Source organism: Lucilia cuprina, chromosome 4 (assembly GCF_022045245.1).
Source record: "Lucilia cuprina isolate Lc7/37 chromosome 4, ASM2204524v1, whole genome shotgun sequence".
NCBI lineage: Eukaryota > Metazoa > Arthropoda > Insecta > Diptera > Calliphoridae > Lucilia > Lucilia cuprina.
This window is the reverse complement of record NC_060952.1, coordinates 97750421-97773434: the sequence shown is the minus strand read 5'-3', so window position 1 is coordinate 97773434 and position 23014 is coordinate 97750421. Positions and strand designations below refer to the sequence as shown.

The following is a 23014-nucleotide window of genomic DNA, read 5'->3' as shown; positions in this document are numbered from 1 at the left end:
AAGTACTACTTTCAACTCTACTGCGTCACAAGCGGTGCACGAACATTGTCAGCTAATATTGAAATTTTATATTCTTTTTTAATGCATATTTTTCAATTTTAATATATTAATGAGTTTAATAATGAAACAATAATAAAAGCTTTAGAAAAACTGATTTTTTCAATATAAGATGAATAAATAACTTAAAAATTGTTTAAAAAGCGTAGCATGTAACTAGAAGCGTAGAATGCGAAGCAAGTATGAAAAACACCTAATGCTTTGACTCGAAGGCGCGTAGTGTGGACTTCCGGCTTTAAGTTAAATTCAAAAATTTAAGATAAAGTTCTGAAAACTAAACTTATAGTCTCGAGATGATTAAATTTTCCAGCCCAGACTGAGAAAAACTGCAAATATGGTAATCTTATACCAAACACACATAAAACCATATGGCAGCACTCATAAATTGACATTTCATTTTTTCCTCTCATTCTTTTTCATTCATTCGCATTCACACTTTGAGAAAAGTAAGTTATTGAAAAGAATTGTTTTTTTGCCAGAAGAAAAATAAAAAACTGTGGCGTAAATTAATGAAAATTTAAAGAAAATATTAAACAATTAATTAAAACGAATAAAAACAATAATATTAAACATATAGAAAAATAAAAGTTGATAAGATAACTCTTTATTTCAAAGTGCCTAAAATCTTTTTGTTCCCTAAAGGGCTGCTGGTTGGTTAAATATAAGAAAACGGGACAAAAAAAAACTACTTTACGTCAGCAATAATCGGACTAAAAGAAGAAAATTAATCAAAAAAGAATATTAAAATTTATAGTGTTATGTGATTACAAAGTAGCGGGATTTTTAAATAAACAACACGAAAAGAATATATTAAATTAAAAACATTTTTAAATGTACATATCTATTCTAAAAATATTTAAATACAATTAATAGAAAATGCAGAAAATATCTAGTATTAATTGTTCTTTACTGCTGCCCCCAATTATAGACATTAACGTATGTACGTATAATTGAAAGCCTCCTTCCTCTGCATAAAACAACATTTAATCATAAACAATTTAACCAGTCAAAGTGAATATGTGTATTTTGTATTGAAAATAAAATCAGTTTATTTAGATTTGTTTTTTTGCAATATTTTTCTATTTCGTGTGCTAGCTGATGACTGGTCACAATGGCTGTATGCCGCGTCGCTGCTTGCGTCAATGTTGAGAATGACTAGGGGAGTCATTTATTTAAACGGAAAGAATAAATAAATGAAACGATTGAACAGATTTGCGTGTGGAGTAGAATAGAATTAAATTATAAATTATTAAAAGGAAAACAAGCTAAAGATGAAAGTAACAAAATAATAATGTTAATTTGTTATTTAATGACACCCTACATCACCACATTGAAGAGATTATTATATGCTTAAAGTATATCGATCGAATAAGAATCTAGCCTATGTCTATCTGTCCATCAGGGTGCATGTCCATGTAAACCCTGTACGCAATTTCCATTAAGTTTAGGTCATGCGTATGTTATATCCCAAGAACATCCAATTTGGGCTTTTTATGCCTATATAGGCATTTTTTGGAATAGTAATTTTTCATCAATAAATTACTAAAATGCATATTTTTTTAAATAACACAGATCTGGTGTATTGTCTTATATGGTCGGCTACTTGTTTATTATTGTACATACAGTGAATCAATTAAGTAATTTGCCTATGTAAAATTTTATAAATTTTAAGAAAAAACTTTATGTGAACAATTATTTTTAGCAAAATAAAGCAATTTGTTTGTTGTATTTTTTAAAGAATATCTTATATTTTAATTTTCTACCATAAAAAGTAAAATCGTTATAGAAATTAACGAAATTTTTAATAAAATGTGAACGTATTGTTAATTTTTTTGGGTCAATAAAGTATTTTGGTTTTTTATTTTAAAATATCTAAATTAGGTATTTTTCCTGTACTACACGACACTTCACTTTACATTGGTTCCAAGCAATCTAAGGTCTGTTTAGAGGTCTAAATTTAAACATAGTGTTCCTCCTAGTTCGTATATAGATTTTGAAAAAGATAAATCAGAAGTCCAATAGTTTTCCTTGGATACAAGTCGCCACCCTTTGGCAGTTAAAGATTTTGAATGAGCACTCAGTGCGTTTTTTCTAATAATTCTTTGGATCATTTCATCTATTACTCTTTTTTGTATTTTTTAATGTTATTGATTAAACATTTCATAATTATATTTTATTGATTTACACATCTTCTAGAAATCTAAACTCATCATTATCCTTTAAATATTTTAAGGCAAATGACATCTCATTTTCACCCAATGAGGATATGATTTTTGCAAATTGCAATTGAAAAATATTTAACACTTTTCCTTTTAACAATAAAACAATAAATTCCAAAAATAATTAAAAAAATAATTTGAAAACCCCAATGAAATTAACCGGAATTCTTAATATGCAAAATACTTTATTGACATGCAAATTCTGATGAAAAATAATAAAATGCAACAACAAATGCACCAAAATTTGTATTATAATATTTTTTCTAATTTTTTCCCATTTTACACAATCTCTATTTTTAATTGGAAAACATATATTTACTTTTTACCTGTTTATTCGAATTTTATTTATGAACAAAAAACAAAATTCTCTTAAAAAAAAGGTAGGCAAAAAACTTAGTTGATTTACTGTATATATTGTTACGTTGTGTTGTATTTCCAAATTATTTTTGGAAAGGAGATTTTTAGTTCAATGTTCTTTTGAATGTTTTATTTGGCAGCAAAAATGAAGTCTGGTTTTCTCTTTTTTGCTTCAATACCCTACATTTAAAATTTAAATGAAATGAAATATGTTTTGAAACATTTTTTTTAATATTTATTTTATTTTAAAATTATTTTTAAAATAAAAGAAATTTATTTTTCATTATGCAATTATTTACCTAGATACAATATTTATAAAAACTTTACAAGAATTTGCGGGAATTTTCCTTTAAATACTATGCCAAACATTCGACTTTTACCGTTTTATTTCAATTAATTTATCTTAAAACGTATAAAACAACAGTTGTAAACAGAATTTTAAATGTTATTTGATTTGAGAATGTTGTTCCCCCTTAATATAGTCAGTTTTAATTATAACATAAAATAAAAATTACCACAACTTGTTTATCGTTTCATTAACAAAGTGATAATGGTGGTGGTAGTGTTCTGGTAGTATTTGTTAGGGAATTACATTTGTTATTATTGCTTTAAGATAAATAATTGCGAATTAACGTTTTTTAATTATTTCTCTTTAAACTTTTTCTAATATTTAACCCTGAATGTTGAAACGCTAATGACTTAAACCAAAATTATAAAGCAAAATTATTGTATAAAAATTGTTGCTCAAATTTAAAAACTAAAGCAAACAAATATTTCTATTTAACAATTAGCTTGATTTAATAAAGTTGAAATTTTTAACCAGTAATAGTGATAAGCCATTTTTTTTAACTAAAAATGTTTTTGCACATTGTCTTGCTATAAATATTCTAAATTGAATAATATTTCTTAACTTTATTATCCCTATCACTGTTCTGATTATTATATTTATTCTGAAATTATAACATTATAAATAAATTAACATTTTAAATACGACGTTATCTTTCTGTCAGTCTGAAAGCTTTCAGTTTTAAACATTTTTGCAATGTGTTACAGTTAAATCATTTTCTTATTACTGAAATAAGTTTTTATTTAACCATTAACAGTGCAATAAACTTTATATCATTACAATATTAGTACTTGCTGTTTAAAATTAGATTTCACGTAAAAATAATTGAGAAAAATGTGATGACGCTTTTTTTAATTTTATTTAAAAAAGTTTTTTATCTATTTATTTCTTTTATGGTTTTACAATAACAAATCGGGAATTGTAAACAAAATATTTATTTTTATAATTATTGTAATTTTTTATGTTACTGTGTAAAAGTTGGTGCCTTGTAGACTATTTTATGAAAAATGTACGTTATTGATATCTTAATGAACTTAAACCGAATTAGAATTGAACTAGAACTGAATAGAACTAGGAATGATCTTTAACTAAACTATAACTGAACTGGAACTAATCAAGAACTGAACTAGAACTTAACTTGTACTGAAATAGAACTGAACTAGAAATGATCTTTAAATAAACTATAACTGAACTGGAACTCATCAAGAACTAAACTTATACTGTACTAGAACGGAACTAGAAATGATCTTGAACTAAACTATAACTGAACTGGTACTGATCAAGTAATGAAGTAGAACTAAACTAAAACTGAACTAGAACTGAACTAGAAATAAACTAGAACTGAACTAGAATTAGAATTAGAACTGCACTAGAACTGAACTAGAACTGAACTAGAACTGAACTAGAACTGAACTAGAACTGAACTAGAACTGAACTAGAACTGAACTAGAACTGAACTAGAACTGAACTAGAACTGAACTAGAACTGAACTAGAACTGAACTAGAACTGAACTAGAACTGAACTAGAACTGAACTAGAACTGAACTAGAACTGAACTAGAACTGAACTAGATCTGAACTAGAACTGAACTAAAACTGAACTTGAACTGAACTAGAACTAGAACTGAACAAGAACTGAACTAGAACTGAACTAGAAATGAACTAGAACTGAACTAGAACTGATCTAGAATTAAACTAGATCAGTAAACTAGATCTAAACTAGAATTAATCTAGAACTGAACTAGTACTGAACAAGAACTTAACTAAAACTGACTAGATTAATAAATCAGAAAATATGTTTTTTAATATTATATTCATTTATCAAATTTCTCAAGCTAACTGGTATTGTACATGAACTACTATGAAAACTTTTGTTTTGTTTTACTATTTATAAATAAAAGAAAATCTTATCAGGAACAATTAAAATAAAAGTGGACGTGACTAGAAGAGAGTATAGTTAATGGCCATACATAAAAATAAATAAATAAACACAGAAAAATTTATAGTGTGAATTATAATCGTTGAATCATCTACGTACATATGATAGATAGTACTGTGATAAGTAGAATATTGTGAAAAGCTCATAATTAAGTAAAAAAATACGATTAATGAAAACAACGTAGAAATATTTTAATAAACCTTAATTATTTCAAATAAAGTTATCAAGGATTATGTTTGTATAATGGTTTATGTAGAAAACTTTTGTTTCTTGCTTTTTTTTGTGCTCCTAGTTGTATTTTCGCGATTATTGACCTAATAAGCGTGTTTTATATTCTTTTGTATAAATAAACTGTTTATTTTGGTAGTCACCTAGCAATTCTTATCAGCCTTTAATCAATTGTTTACTGTTAGATACATAAATTTCATTTAATTGATTTTTATTTTTTTAACGATTGAGAAATGTGCGTTATGAAGAAATACGTTGATTCGCGCCATCATATTTGTGTCTGGAAGATTACAATAGGTTTGTTCATTTATAACGAAGTTATTAAATTAAAAATTTTCAAAAATTCTTTTCGTACTTAATACTCAAAAAATAGGAAAATTTTGTTAATTTAATTTAAAAATAACAATTTTTAAGTAGACAAAGGAATGATCTGTATGACGGTGACATTTTAAATACATATCTAATTTAAAATTAACTCAAGATTTCAAAATATTTAAAATTTGCCTAGATTATATGTTAATTTTAAAATATTTACTTTTCAATCATTTTTTCTTTAAAAACAAACAAATATGATAAGAAATTCAGCAATGAATTGTTGGATTAAATACAAAATTTAACTTGCAACAATAGAACACATTCTCAAAAGTATTTTCTACTGAAGTTTTTATGTTCTTTTTAAGAGTTTTTTTGGTTATTGAACAGATCTAATATTTTGAGTCATTGTTTTTGAGTGTTTTATTAATAAAAAAATAACAGGATAATTTGTTATTTGCTTGAGGTAATTTGAAGAGCATTTTATCGAAGTTTCGCCTGGTAACAAAGGTTTGGTAACGTGTACTGAAGGTAATGTAGTTATTTCATACATTACTTGGTAATGAGTTCTCGTTATCAATAACATAAATTAATTTTTTTTTGAATAGACTTTATAGTCAATTGTCGATAGTGTATGTCCAATAAGGAATTATATAGTGTTTCTAACCGTAGTCGATTTTGGGAGTTTTTTCAAGAAATGTTGATATTTACATTTGTATTGAAACCATTCCCGATATAATGATAAAATTACTTTTTAATGGGGCATTGAATAAGAGAATAGACTAGCAAACATAAGAAATAACTGACAACCCAGTTTTAAATCCAGAAAAGTTGGGTAATGAGATTTGTACCAGTCATTTTTGGACATCGTCGAACAAAAATAAGTAGTTATTCACCCAAAAAGTTACTACTTACACTTTTCTCCAATATTACTTGCTTACTTACCGAGTAAGTAAAGATTTTGATGGGCTATTATGGAGGAACAATTTTTAAGTTATATTTAAAAACAGATTTGCTTAAAACTTAAGTATACTTTCTCTGGTTCCAAGGATTTTGACATTTTCAAATTTTGTCGGCCAAAAATGTTATCATTTCGTTAGAGTGCTAAAGATACTAGTACTAGTTTAACTAAATATAGAACTACAAGATTCTATTGTTCTTCCCTGACAATCGTTGGCCAATTGAAAATCGGGTCGTTCCCGAGCGGAAATCCAATTGTCGTGGGAACGCACAATATCCTTTTCAGGGCGTTCGGATGTATTTCTAGGTAAAATAATGGATCAAATTGAGACCTGTTGTTTTTAATAAGAAAATAAGTCTAACATAATTAGTAATATTAAAGAAGGGTATTGCATCATTATTGTGCGTTACAATCTTTACCCAAAAACCCGATATACCTTTCACACTAAATTGGGGAAGGATATAATTAGAAATTCTTTAAATGTACTTTTTACTCATTGATTCAGAAATGTTTACAAATTTTGATAATAATTTCCTCGCTCCAATTTTAAGAAAAATGATTCAGACTTAAATTAATTTTCATAGCATTTTTTATACATTTTATAAGTTTGTTGTTTAGTTAAAATAATTTGACGATAAATTTAGGGTAATAAGCTGATGAAATCTTTTAACGCATCATAATTCTTACGAGAAGTACTGTTGTTCAAGTACTTGGTAACTGATGATAAACTTTAACAAACTTTAACTCATACTTTTAAAATTAGTCAACAACAAATTAAGATAAAAATTAGAATTCGCCAAAAATGAAAAAAAAACATCATTGCGAACCGTTGTCCTATTAACGTTTGATTTTTATCTGATATTTGTTATAAGTAGTACGTCGTACAAACATATTGTACTACAATTGTATACACACTACTTGAACGTTTAAAACAACAATTAACAACAAAATTTAACTACCTTATATGTATATGTTTATTTCATTGTTATTATTACGCTTCAGACACTGATGTTTCTCTTATCTTGGCATTTAAATCAACAAGGGATTTCTGATAAATGTCGTTGTCTAAAAAGACTATATGTAGTTAAATTTAAAAAAAAAAAATATAATTAATGCAATCATATTTTTAATTTCTTTCTTATTTCAGAACTCAAAGTGTAGGGAACTAACGTGTTACGTGTCTCCCTAATAAATAAGAATAAAAAACTAAAAAAAAGTAAAAGGAAAATTTTAAATATAAACCACTCGATTATTACATTACTGTGATAATTCATCTCTAAAGAAGTAAAACAAAGTTATTAATCATCATACAGCCGTAAGATGTCACAGAATCAATCATATTTTTGGCAGACCACTAGACACAATGTCTATTTGAAACGCTCGGCTAAATTGCATATGTTATTAGCAATGATGGCCGTTTTGACGTTCTCTACAATATGTTTGGCAGAGATAGAACCAAAATATAGCGATGAAACAGCTCAGGCAATGGGAATGCAAACAGTAAGTAGACTAATTATTACGATTTTTTATGTGATTTGATAAGATATACATATTAATTTTTATCGGGAAAATCGCCGAAATTACTGATAATATAAAAAAATCCATACGTTACAAACAATTAAAGTGGGACGAAATATTATGTGTACAAAAAAAAAGTGATTTTAAAAATGTTATTTTTTTAAATAGTCCTAATTCAGTTCTAGTTCAGTTCTAGTTCCGTTCTAGTTCAGTTCAAGTTCAGTTCTAGTTCAGTTCTAGCTCAGTTCTAGTTCAATTCTAGTTCAGTTCTAGTTCAGTTTTAGTTCAGTTTTAGTTCAGTTCTAGTTCAGTTCTAGTTCAGTTCTAGTTCAGTTCTAGTTCAGTTCTAGTTCAGTTCTAGTTCAGTTCTAGTTCAGTTCTAGTTCAGTTCTAGTTCAGTTCTAGTTCAGTTCTAGTTCAGTTCTAGTTCAGTTCTAGTTCAGTTCTAGTTCAGTTCTAGTTCAGTTCTAATTCAGTTCTAGTTCAGTTCTAGTTCAGTTCTAGTTCAGTTTTTGTTTAGTTCTGGTTCAGTTCATATTTAGTTCTAGATGTTTTATTAAAATCTTTAAAAAATCTTCATCTAAATAATTTATTAAATTTCCAACTTTCTCTTGTAGAAATCCGCCCTTGACGACGCAATTTTAGTTAAAGACGAACAATTCGATGTGGCCAATGATTTAGCAAACGCAGATACAACAAAAGATACCCAAGCAAACTCCGGCTTTTTGGACGCATTTACTGCGTCCATCTCTGTAATTCTATTTACAGAGTTAGGTGATAAGACATTTTTCATAGCAGCCATTATGGCCATGCGCCATCCACGCTTAGTGGTCTTTACCGGTGCCATAACAGCCTTGGCCCTAATGACCGTACTCTCGGTGGTGTTTGGCATGGCTGCTACAATTATTCCTAAGGTCTATACATATTACATTTCAACGGCGTTGTTTGCCATTTTCGGTTTAAAAATGATCTATGAAGGTTATTTCATGAAGGCCACCGATGCTCAAGAGGAATTGGAAGAAGTACAATCGGATTTGCGTAAACGTGAAGATGAGGTAAGTGTTTGTGTGTTCCTGTTTTATTTTTTTTCTGTGTTGGAGTGTCACTGTTTTTTTTTTTTTTTTACTTTTATTATTTTTGCTAAAGCACTACTATTTTTTTTTGCTGTTGGTATTATTATAATTTTTTTTTATTTATTTTGCATGTAAAAACAAACAAACACGCTCTCTATCTTTTTTAAGCTACCTTTTTTATTTTCAAACTCACTGTAGTAGTAGTTGGGCTTTAATTTTTAAATATTAAGTTTTTTTTAATTTGTTTTATTGAAAAAATTTTCCAAATTTTGTTATGCAAATATTAATTTTATTCAAAATTACGTTTTGTTTAGTAATTTAACTAACTTTGTATGAAAATTTTTAAAAAAATATGGGGTAATTTCTAATACATACTATGTTACTCCTATTTTCTCATCCTTTTAATCCCAATCTTTTTAACATTTCAAAATTTACTAATTATTTTAATGCATTTTCAAATATCCTTAAAACAAAATTACGAAAGTTTTTGTTAATAAATTTATATGCAATTTTTATTAATAATTTAAAATTCATTTGGCATGTTTTGGACGGTTTATAGAAATTTTTTTTAAAAAAAATTGTAATTTTGTTACAAATAAATAGGAATGAATTAGGAATTCTTTTTGAATAGAATTTTTATAAGGAGACTGAACAAGAATGAATAGTATTAAAATTAAAACAATATTTAACATTAGTTTATTAATCTATCAAAACAAACGTTTTCTATAATTCTTAAAAAGTTAAACAGAGTTGCGTTTACCTTAGTTTTTCTGTGCTTCAACTTTCGACCTTGACTATTGTAACTAACATTGTTTAAATTTTTATGTTTAATTTCTGATTAATTTTTGCTCCCATTTTCTTAATTTATCTATCTATCCCTTTCTTAATCTATTATTATGTTGCAATGATTTTTGTTTCTGAGCCTTTTTAACAGCTACTGCAAAATATCCTAAACACTCCTTTTCCTAATATTCCAATTCCTACCATAAGCCCTTACTCCCGCTTAACCAAAAAAAAAAAATATATATATATTGCATAATTTAAATTTATTTTTCTTTTGTCAACTCAAAGATACTCTACTCAATGTAATTGCAAATGCAAATCATAAAAATTAATTAATTTTCAAACAAAATAATACAACAAACAAAAACTTATAAAACAAGAATTTACTTAACTAATGATGATTATGATGATGAAGATGATTAAATGAATTTTGTTTGTCCAATCGTTTTAATGCGATTTTTTTTTTATTTATTTTTTTGTATTTTTTTTCTTCTCTTGAATGTGTGGTGATTTGGAATAACCCAAAAATAAAAACAAATCACCTACTTCTACCACTCTACAACTACTGCAACTATTGTTATCACCAATGCCACAAAAACAAATAAACTTCACTCCTTTAATTGACAAAAATACAAAAATTAAATCCTTGTATAAATTCCTCCCCTTTTTATCCATTATGAAAACCAACAAATGAAATTGAAAATTGGCCTCTTAATTGTCATGTGTTGTTGTGACTATAGCTCTTCCGCTCGAAGCGTGGTGGCGACAGTGAGGCCAAACGTAAAAATAGTAATTCGGATAAGGAGGATGCAGATTTAGAATGCGGCGCTGGCGCCTCAACTGCTACTCCAACAGCTCTGGCCACTGCCAAGAATCCGGAAATGCAGCATCGTCAACGCAAACAACTCTCATCTGCTCATAACAACACAAATGGCTGTGAATTGAATAAGGACAAAGATGATGAAGTAACTGCTGTCTTGGCTGACTCTTCCGGCAATAGCGATACGGATGACTTTCTCACTGGTGAGGAGGCTCTCAAACTGTCAACCTTTCATAGCAGTCCAGCTCTATCGGCGTCCGCCTTATCGAATCAAACGAATCAAACTAATTGTGATGATGATACTTCTATTAATCATAAGCTTAGATATAATAATAGTATTAACAACAACAACAACAATAATAATAACAATAATGCCAGCAATGGTGGTACACCTTCGAGAAAACATAATCACAATGACTCTAATGGTGGAGTCTTGGTGCATTCTGCTTCTGCTACTGCTAATTTTAATAAGCAGCGCTCCTTGAATAAACAAATGAATGGCAATGTTTTAACCACCAGCGGCAGTGTCCATAGTATCAATAGTATAACTAGCTTGGGCCTCAACTCGGCAACTGGTGTTGCTGCTGGTCAGTCCAATGGCGAGTTGAAACAAGTTGGCGGCAACAAAAAACGGGTTAGCGTCTTTTCTAGTACTTAAGACGTTGTTTATATTATTATGTTTTTGTTTTCTTTTCTCTTTCTCTCTTAATAACTCCACATATTTTTTTGTGTGTTATATAATTATACATATATACATAATTTTACTTCTTTTTTTAATCATCTCTCATAAGTTTTGTGTACAATGAACCCATATTCCCAAAAAAAAGCAAAAAAAAAACATTTTTGTTATTTGGTTACTGCACTTTCATAAGTTTATTTTTGTTAACTTAACATTCTAACCAATACCTTCTTTATTCATTCATTATCCATTACTTTGCATTTATTTATCACACGCTGTTCTGTTTTTTTTTTCTGGTTATATGTTGGTTAATTATTTTTTTTTTAATTTTACTAATTTATTTTCATAATCATTTCTGTTATATTTTGTTTATTAATTTTGTTATTTATTAATTACGTTAACTACTGGCTGGGATGTATTGGTTGGTTGGCTGCATAATTATTTTATTTTATTTTTTTTTTTTTTTGTTTTTGTGAAATATTTACCAATTTTCCAAATTTAACTAATTACTTTTAATACAGTTTTAAACATTTAATAACAGTTTTTATAGCAGGTGTTAGTATTTTATAAAAAGAATAGTTTTTAATTAAAAAATTAGCAAAAGTTGAAGGCAAAATTTAAGGCTTTCTTAAAGCAGATATGATATTTGAGGGATACATTTATAATATACACTTAATTGAATAACATATGCAATACAGCAATTCTCAAATAGCTATTAGTACTTACAAGAGAATCTGAGAGAACTTTTTAATTTTTATTCTTTCCAATTGAATGCATAATTTTGATTACTTAGAAAAAGTTTGTTATTGGAATGTAATTAATTTTAGTTTTTCTTTTAAGTGAATTAGTAGTTTTTTTGTGCAATTTTAGAGTTTTAGTAAAATTGTATTTTTTTTGGGAAAAATTTAATTTTATTGATAAATTAACAACATTTTTCCTATAGAATTTTATTGTTATTGAAATAATAGTCGAATTCACAATCGGTGTTGTACGGTAGTATCGTAGTATGTTGTAATTTTTTTTTATAATTGAATTGTTTTTGTTTCGAAAAATTACAACGATACGACATTGATTGTGAATTGGACAAATGTATTTTTACAGCCTGTTTTACAATATCGAAATAACATTTTCGTTCTTATAAATATATTAAAAACAATGCTTTTGTAAAAATGAACATGTTCTTTCGCTTAAGAGAGAGTCAGTTAATATAGAAAGTAGAATTCTTGGTTAACAATTTGATTTAATATATTTTTTGAAAAAAATAATTCAATCAGGTTTTTATTTCAGAATTGGTATTTTAGTTTAAAATCGTTTTTTTAGTTCAAAGCCTGTTTTAAGATCAAAGTCGGAGTTTTAGTAAGAAATCATATTTTTAGTACAAAATGGGATTTTTATTACAAAATGTAGTCTTATGTTACGAACTGCTTTAGTACAAAATTGTAATTCTTATAAAAAAAAATTATTTTTGAGTACAACATTAATTAAAACAAAAATTACTACAAATTCCATTTTTAGTACAAAATATGTTTTCTAGAATGAAACTAAACTTGGAGTAAACTGGAGTTTTTAAGTGCGAAATGTTTTTAGACAAAATTGTAGTTTTTATTACTAAATTGTAATTTATAGTACAAAATTGAATTTTTAGTACAAAATTGATTTCTTAATACAAAATCAATTTTTTAGTATGAAATCGGGTTTTTAGTACAAAATCTAAATTTTTAGTTCAAACTCAAAATTTAAGTACAAGCTCAAAAGTTTAGTATAAACTTAAAATTTTATTATAAAATTATTAGAATTTTAGTACAAAATTGTTATTTTAGTAGAAAACTATCATTAACAAACATTTGTACAAATTTTTTATAAAAATTTTTGTACAAAATCGTATGTACTATTTTTACATAATCAAACTTAAAAAAAAAGATTATAAATAGAAATTGAATTTGGATTACAAAATAAAGAATTTTTAGTACAGATTTTAGACATTTTAGTACAAAATTAGACTATTTTTACAAAATTCAAACTTTTTGGAAAAAATTATTATTAATACAAATTAAATTTTGGAAAAAAAATAAAATTTTAGTACAAAATTAAATTGTTTATTTAAAATCAGAATTTTATCATTATTTGAATGTATAATTTCTAGTACAAAATTAAATATTTAGTAAAAATTCGTATTTTTGTATTGAATTTTTTTGATTTTTAGTACAAAATAAAATATTTTGTATAAAATTTTACCTTTTCGTACAAAATTGGTTTATTAGTAAAAATTCGAGTTTTTAAAACAAATTCGTACTAAAAAGTACGAAAGTACTAAAAGGAACATTCTTCGGTTTTGTACATAATGTAAATTTAATTACTAAATTGAATTTTTAGAATAAATCCTAATTATAGTTTAAAATTAGCCTTTTAAAACAAAGTTTTAGTACAAAAATAACAAAAAAATATAGATTTTTAGAACGAATTTAAATTATAGATTTACTAGGCCTCTATCGGATCTGTTGTACGCTCCTTAACCAGATTGAAATCGAACGCACCAGTCTACCAGACTATAACACTAACCTACCGGAGGCCACAACCTACCGAGGTTAAACATTTATTTTTAGTAGAAAATTCGATCTTTTATAGTTTAATCGCAATTAGTTTTGTAATGAAAACTTATTTCAAAATTAAACTAAAATAAATGAGATTTTCTGATCGATTTCGAATATCGTCATTTCAAAAGGAAAATTACGATCAATTTAACTAGATTGCTTTAACACTAATTTGGCTCCAAATATTTAGAATATATTAATTTAGCGAACTTAATAAAACGCACTTCGATTATGATTAACTACATTAAAAATACAATGAAAAAATTATCAAAATGTTGAAATTGTTTAACAATTTTAGAAAAAAATAATCTAAAAAGATAAAAGATAAAGTTATTAAACATTAATAGTCTAAACTAAACATTCACAAAATGTCTATATTAATTCTATAACAAAATGTTCACTAACACAATTCCCTATTACCCTCTCTAAACTTTTAAATTCCTCACTTTCTCTAAAAAAAAAAAAACTTAAAATTTCAAAACCCCCAAAACAAACCAAAACCCTTTTACAGTTCTGATTTTAAACTCAATTCTCAATTATTCTCAAGAAATACTATCAGAATTACCATTTCTAAAAAAAAACAATTCGAAATTTAAAAAAAAAAATAAATTTAATATTTTAAAGAAATCTTTTTCATTTGGTATCACCTAAAAGCCTCTTAATATTTCTTAATTTTAAATATTTAGTTAGCTTTTTTATTAATATTATTTTAATCTCTTTTTGTTTAATTTTTACTAATTTTTTTGTCTTGAAATCATATATATTTTTTATCGTCTCAAAGAAAAAACAAATAGAAACAAAACACCAGCTCATTTAAAAAAAAAAAACTTTTAAAATATTGATTTTCGTGCACACTTTAGGGTTTATGATGAATTTAGGTGAGAATTTAGGTGAAATTGCCTCTGATGGCAGTAAAATTAATGCTGTAATAAACTCTGCAAACTTTAATATTCTACACTTCAATGCACAAAGTTTGGTTCCTAGAGAAAATAGCACTAAATTTGATGAAATTCGTAACTTGATAATGGATTGCGATATTGATGCCGTTGGTATAACGGAAACATGGTATAAGGAGTTTATTTATGATTCGGCTGTGTCAATTCCTGGTTTTAAACTTTTTAGAAAGGATAGAAGTGGTTGTAGAGGCGGGGGGGTTTGCTTATACATACGGAATAATTTAAAGACTGGTAATATTTTTGATGAACAATATGATGTTAATGTTGAATCACTTTTCGTGGAGATAATTTTAGAGGACAATTCAGTAGCTTTGTTAGGTGTTATATATCTTCCTAATGGTCAATTCCTTTGTTGTGAAAGGGTCCTTGAAAATTTCTCTTCTGGGTATAATAATATAATTTTGATGGGCGATTTTAATATAAACCTTTTTATTAATGGTGCTATTGTTCGCGAAATTTGCGAGCGACTGTCGTTATATATAGTTCACAATTCTTTACCCACACATTATTCTCCTCAACAATTATCTACATCACTTATAGATTTTATCTATAGTCTCTGACATAGAATTAGTTAGTAGTAAACATCAATTTCAAATACCTGCTCTAAATTCCTATCATGCGGCAATATTTATAACATATAATATTTCTCAGTTTAAAAATCCGGATATATACCTTTGTAGGGATTATTCAAATCTTAGCTACGACCAATGTTTACTTCAATTAGAATCTATGAATTTTTCTGGCGTCTATGATAGTTTGAATGTTGACGAGAGTGTAGAATGTTTTAATTCCAATTTAAATCGTTTGTTTGAGGATAATGTACCAAATCGTAGAGTAGTTAAAAGCGTTGTACATAATTGGATGAATGAAGAGTGTATTTGTAGTGCTAAGCGTATTAGAGATCTGACATATCGTGCCTACAGGGAAAATAGGTCTGATAGGAATTTTGAAGCTTATCGCAGAGCTAGAAACAGATTAAAAACCATCATAAGAGGTGTTCGCAGGAAGTACTGTTTAAGATTTTTTTCTACATGTGATCAGAAACAGTTATGGTGCAGCAGATTAAATCTATAGGAATTGTGAAATCACCAGGAAATGAACGGTTTCCTATTTCACTGAACGAGTTTAATGAATTTTCCGTATGGCTGGAACTGCTGATGGTGGTCTTGACCATTTACCTTCCTCTGAAGGATTTACTTTTGCAAATGTTACGGAAACTGATGTTTTAAATGCAGTTTTAAGTATCAAATCTCAAGCGGTAGGTGCTGATCAAATTCATATTAAATTTCTTAAATTCATAATACTGCCTATTTTAAAACATTTAACATTTATTATTAACAGGGTGTTGACAACATCGGTAGTTCCTAAAATTTGGAAGGTTGGTAGGATTGTACCGATTCCTAAAGTTAAGATTCCTAGGAATTGTTCGGACTATCGTCCTATCAGTATTTTGTCAGTCTGTTCAAAAGTTTTGGAACTAATTATTAGGGAACAAATGTTACATCATCTAAATAGTTGTAGTTTGATTCATCCACATCAATCAGGTTTTAGGAAAGGATTTAGTACTACTGGCACACTTCTGGAAATCACGGAAACTATTAGGGAAAACTTCGACAAGGTTTGGTTAGTAGTTTATTTTATTTTTTTGGATTATTGTAAGGCATTCGACTCGATTAATCATTCATTGTTGATCCATAAGCTCTCACATACATTTGGTTATAGTTCAAGTGCCTGTAAACTCATTTACTCTTTCTTACATGGTCGCAGTCAATTTGTTCAAATAGAACGTGAAGTTTCTAGTAGGATTCCAATTTACCGAGGTGTGCCACAAGGGTCAATGTTAGGGCCATTATTATTTTGTTATATATAAATACATTTATCATGAATTAAATTTCTTGAAATGTTATACCTATGCTGATGACATACAGCTTTTATCAACGTTTGACTTATTATCTCTACAAAATTCTGAGGCGCATATTAATTCTGAACTTGATCTTTTAGTTGATTGGTCAAAACGTAACTTCTTACAACTAAATGCCATGAAATGCAAGGTAATGGTATTTTCTAAACAATCTATTTCTTTAAACATTATTCTGAATAACGAAGTATTAGAAATTGTTCCTCATTATAAAACACTTGGTATTATTTTGGATGATAAGCTAACATTTAGTTTTCATATAAATTCAGTAATTTCACGAATATCTTGGACATTGAGAAAGTTATATAATATTGGTTTTTACTTGCCCTCTTCAATAAAACGTCGTGTTGCTTTATCATTGTGTTTACCGTTATTAATTTATGGTATTGAAGTTTACTCATGTACCTCAAACTCCAACATTGACAGATTAAAAAGATCCTTTAATAGTGTAGTACGTTATATTTATGGACTTCGGATTAGTGATCATGTTTCTCAATATTACGTTGATTTACTTGGTTGTAGTTTCTTTCGATATGTTCAGTTGAGAAAAATGATTTTCTTTTTTAAAACTATAAAATATGGTAAACCTGACTATTTGCAGAATAAATTTAACTTTGCTATTTCAAATAGAACACATTCTTTAATATGTCCAGCACATGTTTCATTATTTATGACGAGATCATTTCGAGTTAACATAGCGCGCTTATGGAATACTGTTATTCCTTACCAGGAACGTAAATTCTCACATTCATTATATGCATTTAAAAATATTTTTTTGTCGAATTCATAACTAACCCTGAGCCTATTTTTAATGATATTCCACTATGTAAATGTATATTGTACAGCCATTTCCCCTAAGTTTTTATAAAATATTTAATTGGTATAACTCATTTGTTGCAAAAAATCTTTTATATAACCTTATTGCATTTCGCTCCTATTATGTTTTACTGTCATTTTTAGGCTAATAATATTATCTTTATTTTCACCAATTTATAGAATCCTAATCAGTGTGTGCAAAACTTCAAGTCTAACTATTAAAAATAAGAAAATTATAATTAAAAAAATTATAAATATATGTTATATTTTCTTACTAAATAATGTACCAATAATATTTTTGTATTATAAGTATATTTAATTGTAGACTAGCCAATTAGGCCCTATCGGCTTACGGCCATTGTTTTTGAATAAATAAATAAATAAATAAATAAAAATAAAATTTCTAATAAATTCTACTTTTTCCATTTTTCCTCTTTTCTCCCTTTCAATTGCAGCTGGAACGTGATGTTACCTCCACCTTGATCCAAGATCCTGAAAGCGGTGTTGTACGTAAAAATACCAAAAAAGGTGCAGCTTATTTAACTACACGGGTTTTAATGCAAGCTTTTACAATGACTTTCTTAGCCGAATGGGGTGATCGCTCACAATTGACCACCATTATTTTGGCCGCTAGCAAGGTAACAACTTTAACATTACATATTTTTAATAAATAAGGAATTTTAATTTTATTTTTTTTCTTTCCTAGAATGCCTATGGTGTTACTGCTGGTGGTGTTATTGGTCATTCCATTTGTACTGGTTTGGCTGTGATCGGTGGCCGCATGGTGGCTGCCAAAATTTCTGTACGTACTGTTACCATTGTTGGCGGCATAGTGTTCCTAGGTTTTGCTCTTTATGCCTTAATTGTACGTCCCGATGATATTTAAACCTATAGCTATCCGTTTAACGCTCATGTATTTGACGACTATTAGAATCCAAAGTCTTTAATTACCTGCAGCATTGTAATTGTTTAAAATTAAGCTACAACACACTGATACGATTTATATTTATATATATTTTTTTGTTTTTTTATTAATATTGTTTCATGTAGTATTTTTTGTTTGTGTAATGAGAATTTAAGAAAAGTAATTTAAACAAAAAATGTTAAATCATTGAAATTGCAATTGAAGAAATGAAATGAAAAAATGTAGTCTTTAAGAAATATGTATATGAAAAGAAAATAATGAATGTTTTTATTTAACAAGAAAGAATTTCGCTGTGACTTTTATTTCATTCAAATGTGTGATCTTTAAAATTTGTCTCAGATTTGTGATCGAGATAAAATATTTTAAAAATTGTGTTGGAATAATACTTTATTATAAAACGTTATTGCACTTTAAATAGAACTCTTCTTCATAACCAGTTCGAAGGTGAAAATTTCGAACAAACATCATCTAGCGCTTTGGAACTCATTGTTGTGGAACTAATACAATTATTGCTGGTAAGAAGTTGTAGTCGGGCGAGGCCGAATATAATGTGATTTAGTTTTCATAACAAAGCATTATTTGGGGCCTAGGTAAAATAATGGACCGATGTTAACCATTTTCAATAGGCCTCGTCTATGGTACCGAATTAGTACGGAATTACCTCTAAAATTGCTGCAGTTTGATAACAAGGTTTACAAGCCCTAATCGGGGGTACAGTTGTATGGGGCCTAGGTGAAATAATGGACCGTTTTCAATAGGTTTCATCCCTGGGACAATAGAATATCATGTACCAAATTTCATCGAATTATCTTCAAAATTGCGACCTGTAGTTTGATAACAAGGTTTACATGGGCGGAAGGACATAGCTAAATCGACTCAGACAAATCGACAAATGATTCTGAGCCGATTGGTATACTTTAAGGTGGGTACAGGACCAGTATTATTGTGCGTTACAAACATCAGCACAAACTCAATATACCCTCCCCACTAAAGTGGTGTAGGGTATAAAAACGTTATTACAGTTTTAATTTTAAAAGCTTAAAGAACATGATCTGAAACCTTTTAAAAGAAGTACTCGATATAAAAACAAAATTATTAAAAATAATCGATTATGTCGAAAGCTTTTTCTATCAATGAAACTACAATAGTTTTTGCACAACATATTCATAATCCCAATACAGGGTCATAAATACAAATCGAGATCAATGACAATCATACAAAACAAGGTCGACTTTTGTATGATTCTTGTTGATTGTGGTCTATGTTATAACTTATAAATTGATTAAGAAATAATGTTTTAATGAAATTAATAGATTTGTTCCAGTAGTTGTCAGTTTTAATGTTTTAAAGACTTGAAAAAGTCAAAAATTGTTAGGAAATACTTTAAGACATACGCATATAAAGAAATGGTTAATATTAAATACTTTTTAAAATTACGATCGTTTTTAACCTACGATCGTTTTTAAACATTTCTTTTGTGGCTAGTAGTTAGTGTTCTAGTTTGTCAGGCTGCAGGGGTGTTCTACATTTCAATTCGAATCGAAATTTTCTCCGTTTGGCAACTTCGGTATTCTGCATTTCGATTCGACTCTCCGCCACATTAACAAGAACTTACAAAAACATAGGTACGATCGTAACGCGTAATACACACATTCGTAAAGCATTGAAATGAAATGGAAATGCTTCTTCTTTTTCTTACGATTCAATTTTTTGTTGGAATACCTTTTTTCGATCGTTTCGTAACTGTATGCGTAAACGTAATCGAAGTGCAGAATAGGGGTGAAGGTTGGCAAGCGTTATCGCTTAGCTTTCGTTACCGCTAAAATACCTTTTCAGCACTACTACTGATACCGAAATGAGTCGAAATACCGATAACTCTAAAATATCGATACCGAAATAAGTCAAAATACCGATAATTCTAAAATATCAGTACCGCAATAAGTTAAAATACCGATACCGTTATTCTATTTAAAAAATATAATATAATAAAATATAGACTAGACTATTTGCTTAGACTATAGTCAAGAATATACATATATCAACAAGGTCAGAGCCAAAGTATGACAGACATAAGTAGGTCAATAATTCAGTTTTAACCCCACTGAATTTATTAAAAGCTCATTTGCTGTCATTTGCTGACCTAAAAAAACATAATTGACCCAATTCTACATTGAAGGCTCTATTCCAAAAATCTCCCTGAAGTTTATTAGATTAATTTCAAAGACCATATATAGGACCACTTCCGGAATTGACTTCTTTTATTTCAGAAGTGGTTCTATTTTGCGTAGCCGAATAAATACATATATTGAAATTGCCGTTAAATTAATTTTTGTTAATTTGAATACACTACCGTTACCACTAAAATGGCGATACCGAAATACCGATAATGCTAAAATACTAATAACGAAATAAGTCAAAATACCGATAACGCGAACATATCGTTCCGAATTAAGCCAAAATACCGGTAACGCTAAAATACCAATACCGAAATATGTCATAATACTGATACCGCTACTTCTTCAGCGTTTGGAAACGGTTGCCAACCTTGGTAACTATCTAACTATCTATCTATCTATCTATCTATCTATCTATCTATCTATCTATCTATCTATATATCTATCTATCTATCTATCTATCTATCTATCTATCTATCTATCTATCTATCTATCTATCTATCTATCTATCTATCTATCTATCTATCTATCTATCTATCGTCTATCTATCTATCTATCTATCTATCTATCTATCTATCTATCTATCTATCTATCTATCTATCTATCTATCTATCTATCTATCTATCTATCTATCTATCTATCTATCTATCTATCTATCTATCTATCTATCTATCTATCTATATATCTATCTATCTATCTATCTATCTATCTATCTATCTATCTATCTATCTATCTATCTATCTATATATCTATCTATCTATCTATCTATCTATCTATCTATCTATCTATCTATCTATCTATCTATCTATCTATCTATCTATATATCTATCTATCTATCTATCTATCTATCTATCTATCTATCTATCTATCTATCTATCTATCTATCTATCTATCTATCTATCTATCTATTTTATCTATCTATCTATCTATCTATCTATCTATCTATCTATCTATCTATCTATCTATCTATCTATCTATCTATCTAATATCTATCTATCTATCTATCTATTATCTATTATCTATCTATCTATCTATCTATCTATCTATCTATCTATCTATCTATCTATCTATCTATCTATCTATCTATCTACCTATCTATCTATCTATCTATCTATCTATCTATCTATCTATCTATCTATCTATCTATCTATCTATCTATCTATCTATCAATCTATCTATCTATCTATCTATCTATCTATCTATCTATCTATCTCTATCTATCTATCTATCTATCTATCTATCTATCTATCTATCTATATATATCTATCTATCTATCTATCTATCTATCTATCTATCTATCTATCTATCTATCTATCTATCTATCTATCTATCTATATATCTATCTATCTATCTATCTATCTATCTATCTATCTATCTATCTATCTATCTATCTATCTATCTATATACCTATCTATCTATCTATCTATCTATCTATCTATCTATCTATCTATCTATCTATCTATCTATCTATCTACCTATCTATCTATCTATCTATCTATCTATCTATCTATCTATCTATCTATCTATCTATCTATCTATATATCTATCTATCTATCTATCTATCTATCTATCTATCTATCTATCTATCTATCTATCTATCTATCTATCTATCTATCTATCTATCTATCTATCTATCTATCTATCTATCTATCTATCTATCTATATACCTATCTATCTATCTATCTATCTATCTATCTATCTATCTATCTATCTATCTATCTATCTATCTATATATCTATCTATCTATATATCTATATATCTATATATCTATATATCTATATATCTATATATCTATCCATCTATCCATCTATCTATCTATCTATCTATCTATCTATCTATCTATCTATCTATCTATCTATCTATCTATCTATCTATCTATCTATCTATTTTTGATACAACTTTGTTGATTACTGTCATAATTTTACTTTCAGTGGTATTTTCTGATATATGACATACAACGATACGACATCGACTGTGAATTGCACAATTAAAGTTAATCGTTTACAACATTGATCAATAATGTTTTAAATCCTATTGAACATAAAATTGATACAATTTGACATAAATAGACGCAATTTTCATATAATTAATATTAAATTATAACAAATATTTTGCATTTAATACATGTATCAAGCGTGTACAACCTAATTTAGAAAAATATTGAACAAAAATAATTCAAACAATTTGTAGTTTTTACAAAAATTCAACAATAACATGCAACAATAATTTCGCATTAAAATATTGTTTATTTATTTAAGTTCAATAGAAAAATTAAATAAAATCATTTCCTTATATCTGGTTTGACTTTTTTGTAATACAAATTATGGAAAAATAAAATCACCG

The 23014-nt window shown here is 27.6% G+C and overlaps 1 protein-coding gene across 5 annotated transcripts; it reads left to right on the top strand.

The window, feature by feature from the left end:
* Positions 1–460: 460 nt before the first annotated feature.
* LOC111680328 (transmembrane protein 165) lies at positions 461–18656 on the top strand. 5 transcript variants are annotated; one of them, XM_023441964.2, is made up of 6 exons: positions 461–503; positions 7566–7918; positions 8554–8991; positions 10533–11246; positions 18028–18210; positions 18279–18656. In XM_023441964.2, the coding sequence occupies exons 2-6, from the start codon at positions 7739–7741 to the stop codon at positions 18456–18458; spliced, it is 1695 nt and encodes a 564-aa protein (XP_023297732.2). In that variant the 5' UTR covers positions 461–503; positions 7566–7738; the 3' UTR covers positions 18459–18656. The 5 variants fall into 5 exon arrangements, with proteins under 5 accessions (XP_023297732.2, XP_046804663.1, XP_023297731.2 ...); XM_046948707.1 differs by lacking the exon at positions 461–503 and adding an exon at positions 552–890; XM_023441963.2 differs by lacking the exon at positions 461–503 and adding an exon at positions 552–997.
* The last annotated feature ends 4358 nt before the right edge of the window (positions 18657–23014 follow it).

Excerpts from the sequence above, each read along its gene's own strand:
- LOC111680328 (XM_023441964.2), top strand. The coding sequence starts at position 7,739 with ATGTCACAGAATCAATCATATTTTTGGCAGACCACTAGACACAATGTC. Across the intron at positions 7,919-8,553 it reads AGGCAATGGGAATGCAAACA|AAATCCGCCCTTGACGACGC; the intron begins GTAAGTAGACTA and ends TTTCTCTTGTAG. Across the intron at positions 11,247-18,027 it reads TTGGCGGCAACAAAAAACGG|CTGGAACGTGATGTTACCTC; the intron begins GTTAGCGTCTTT and ends TTTCAATTGCAG.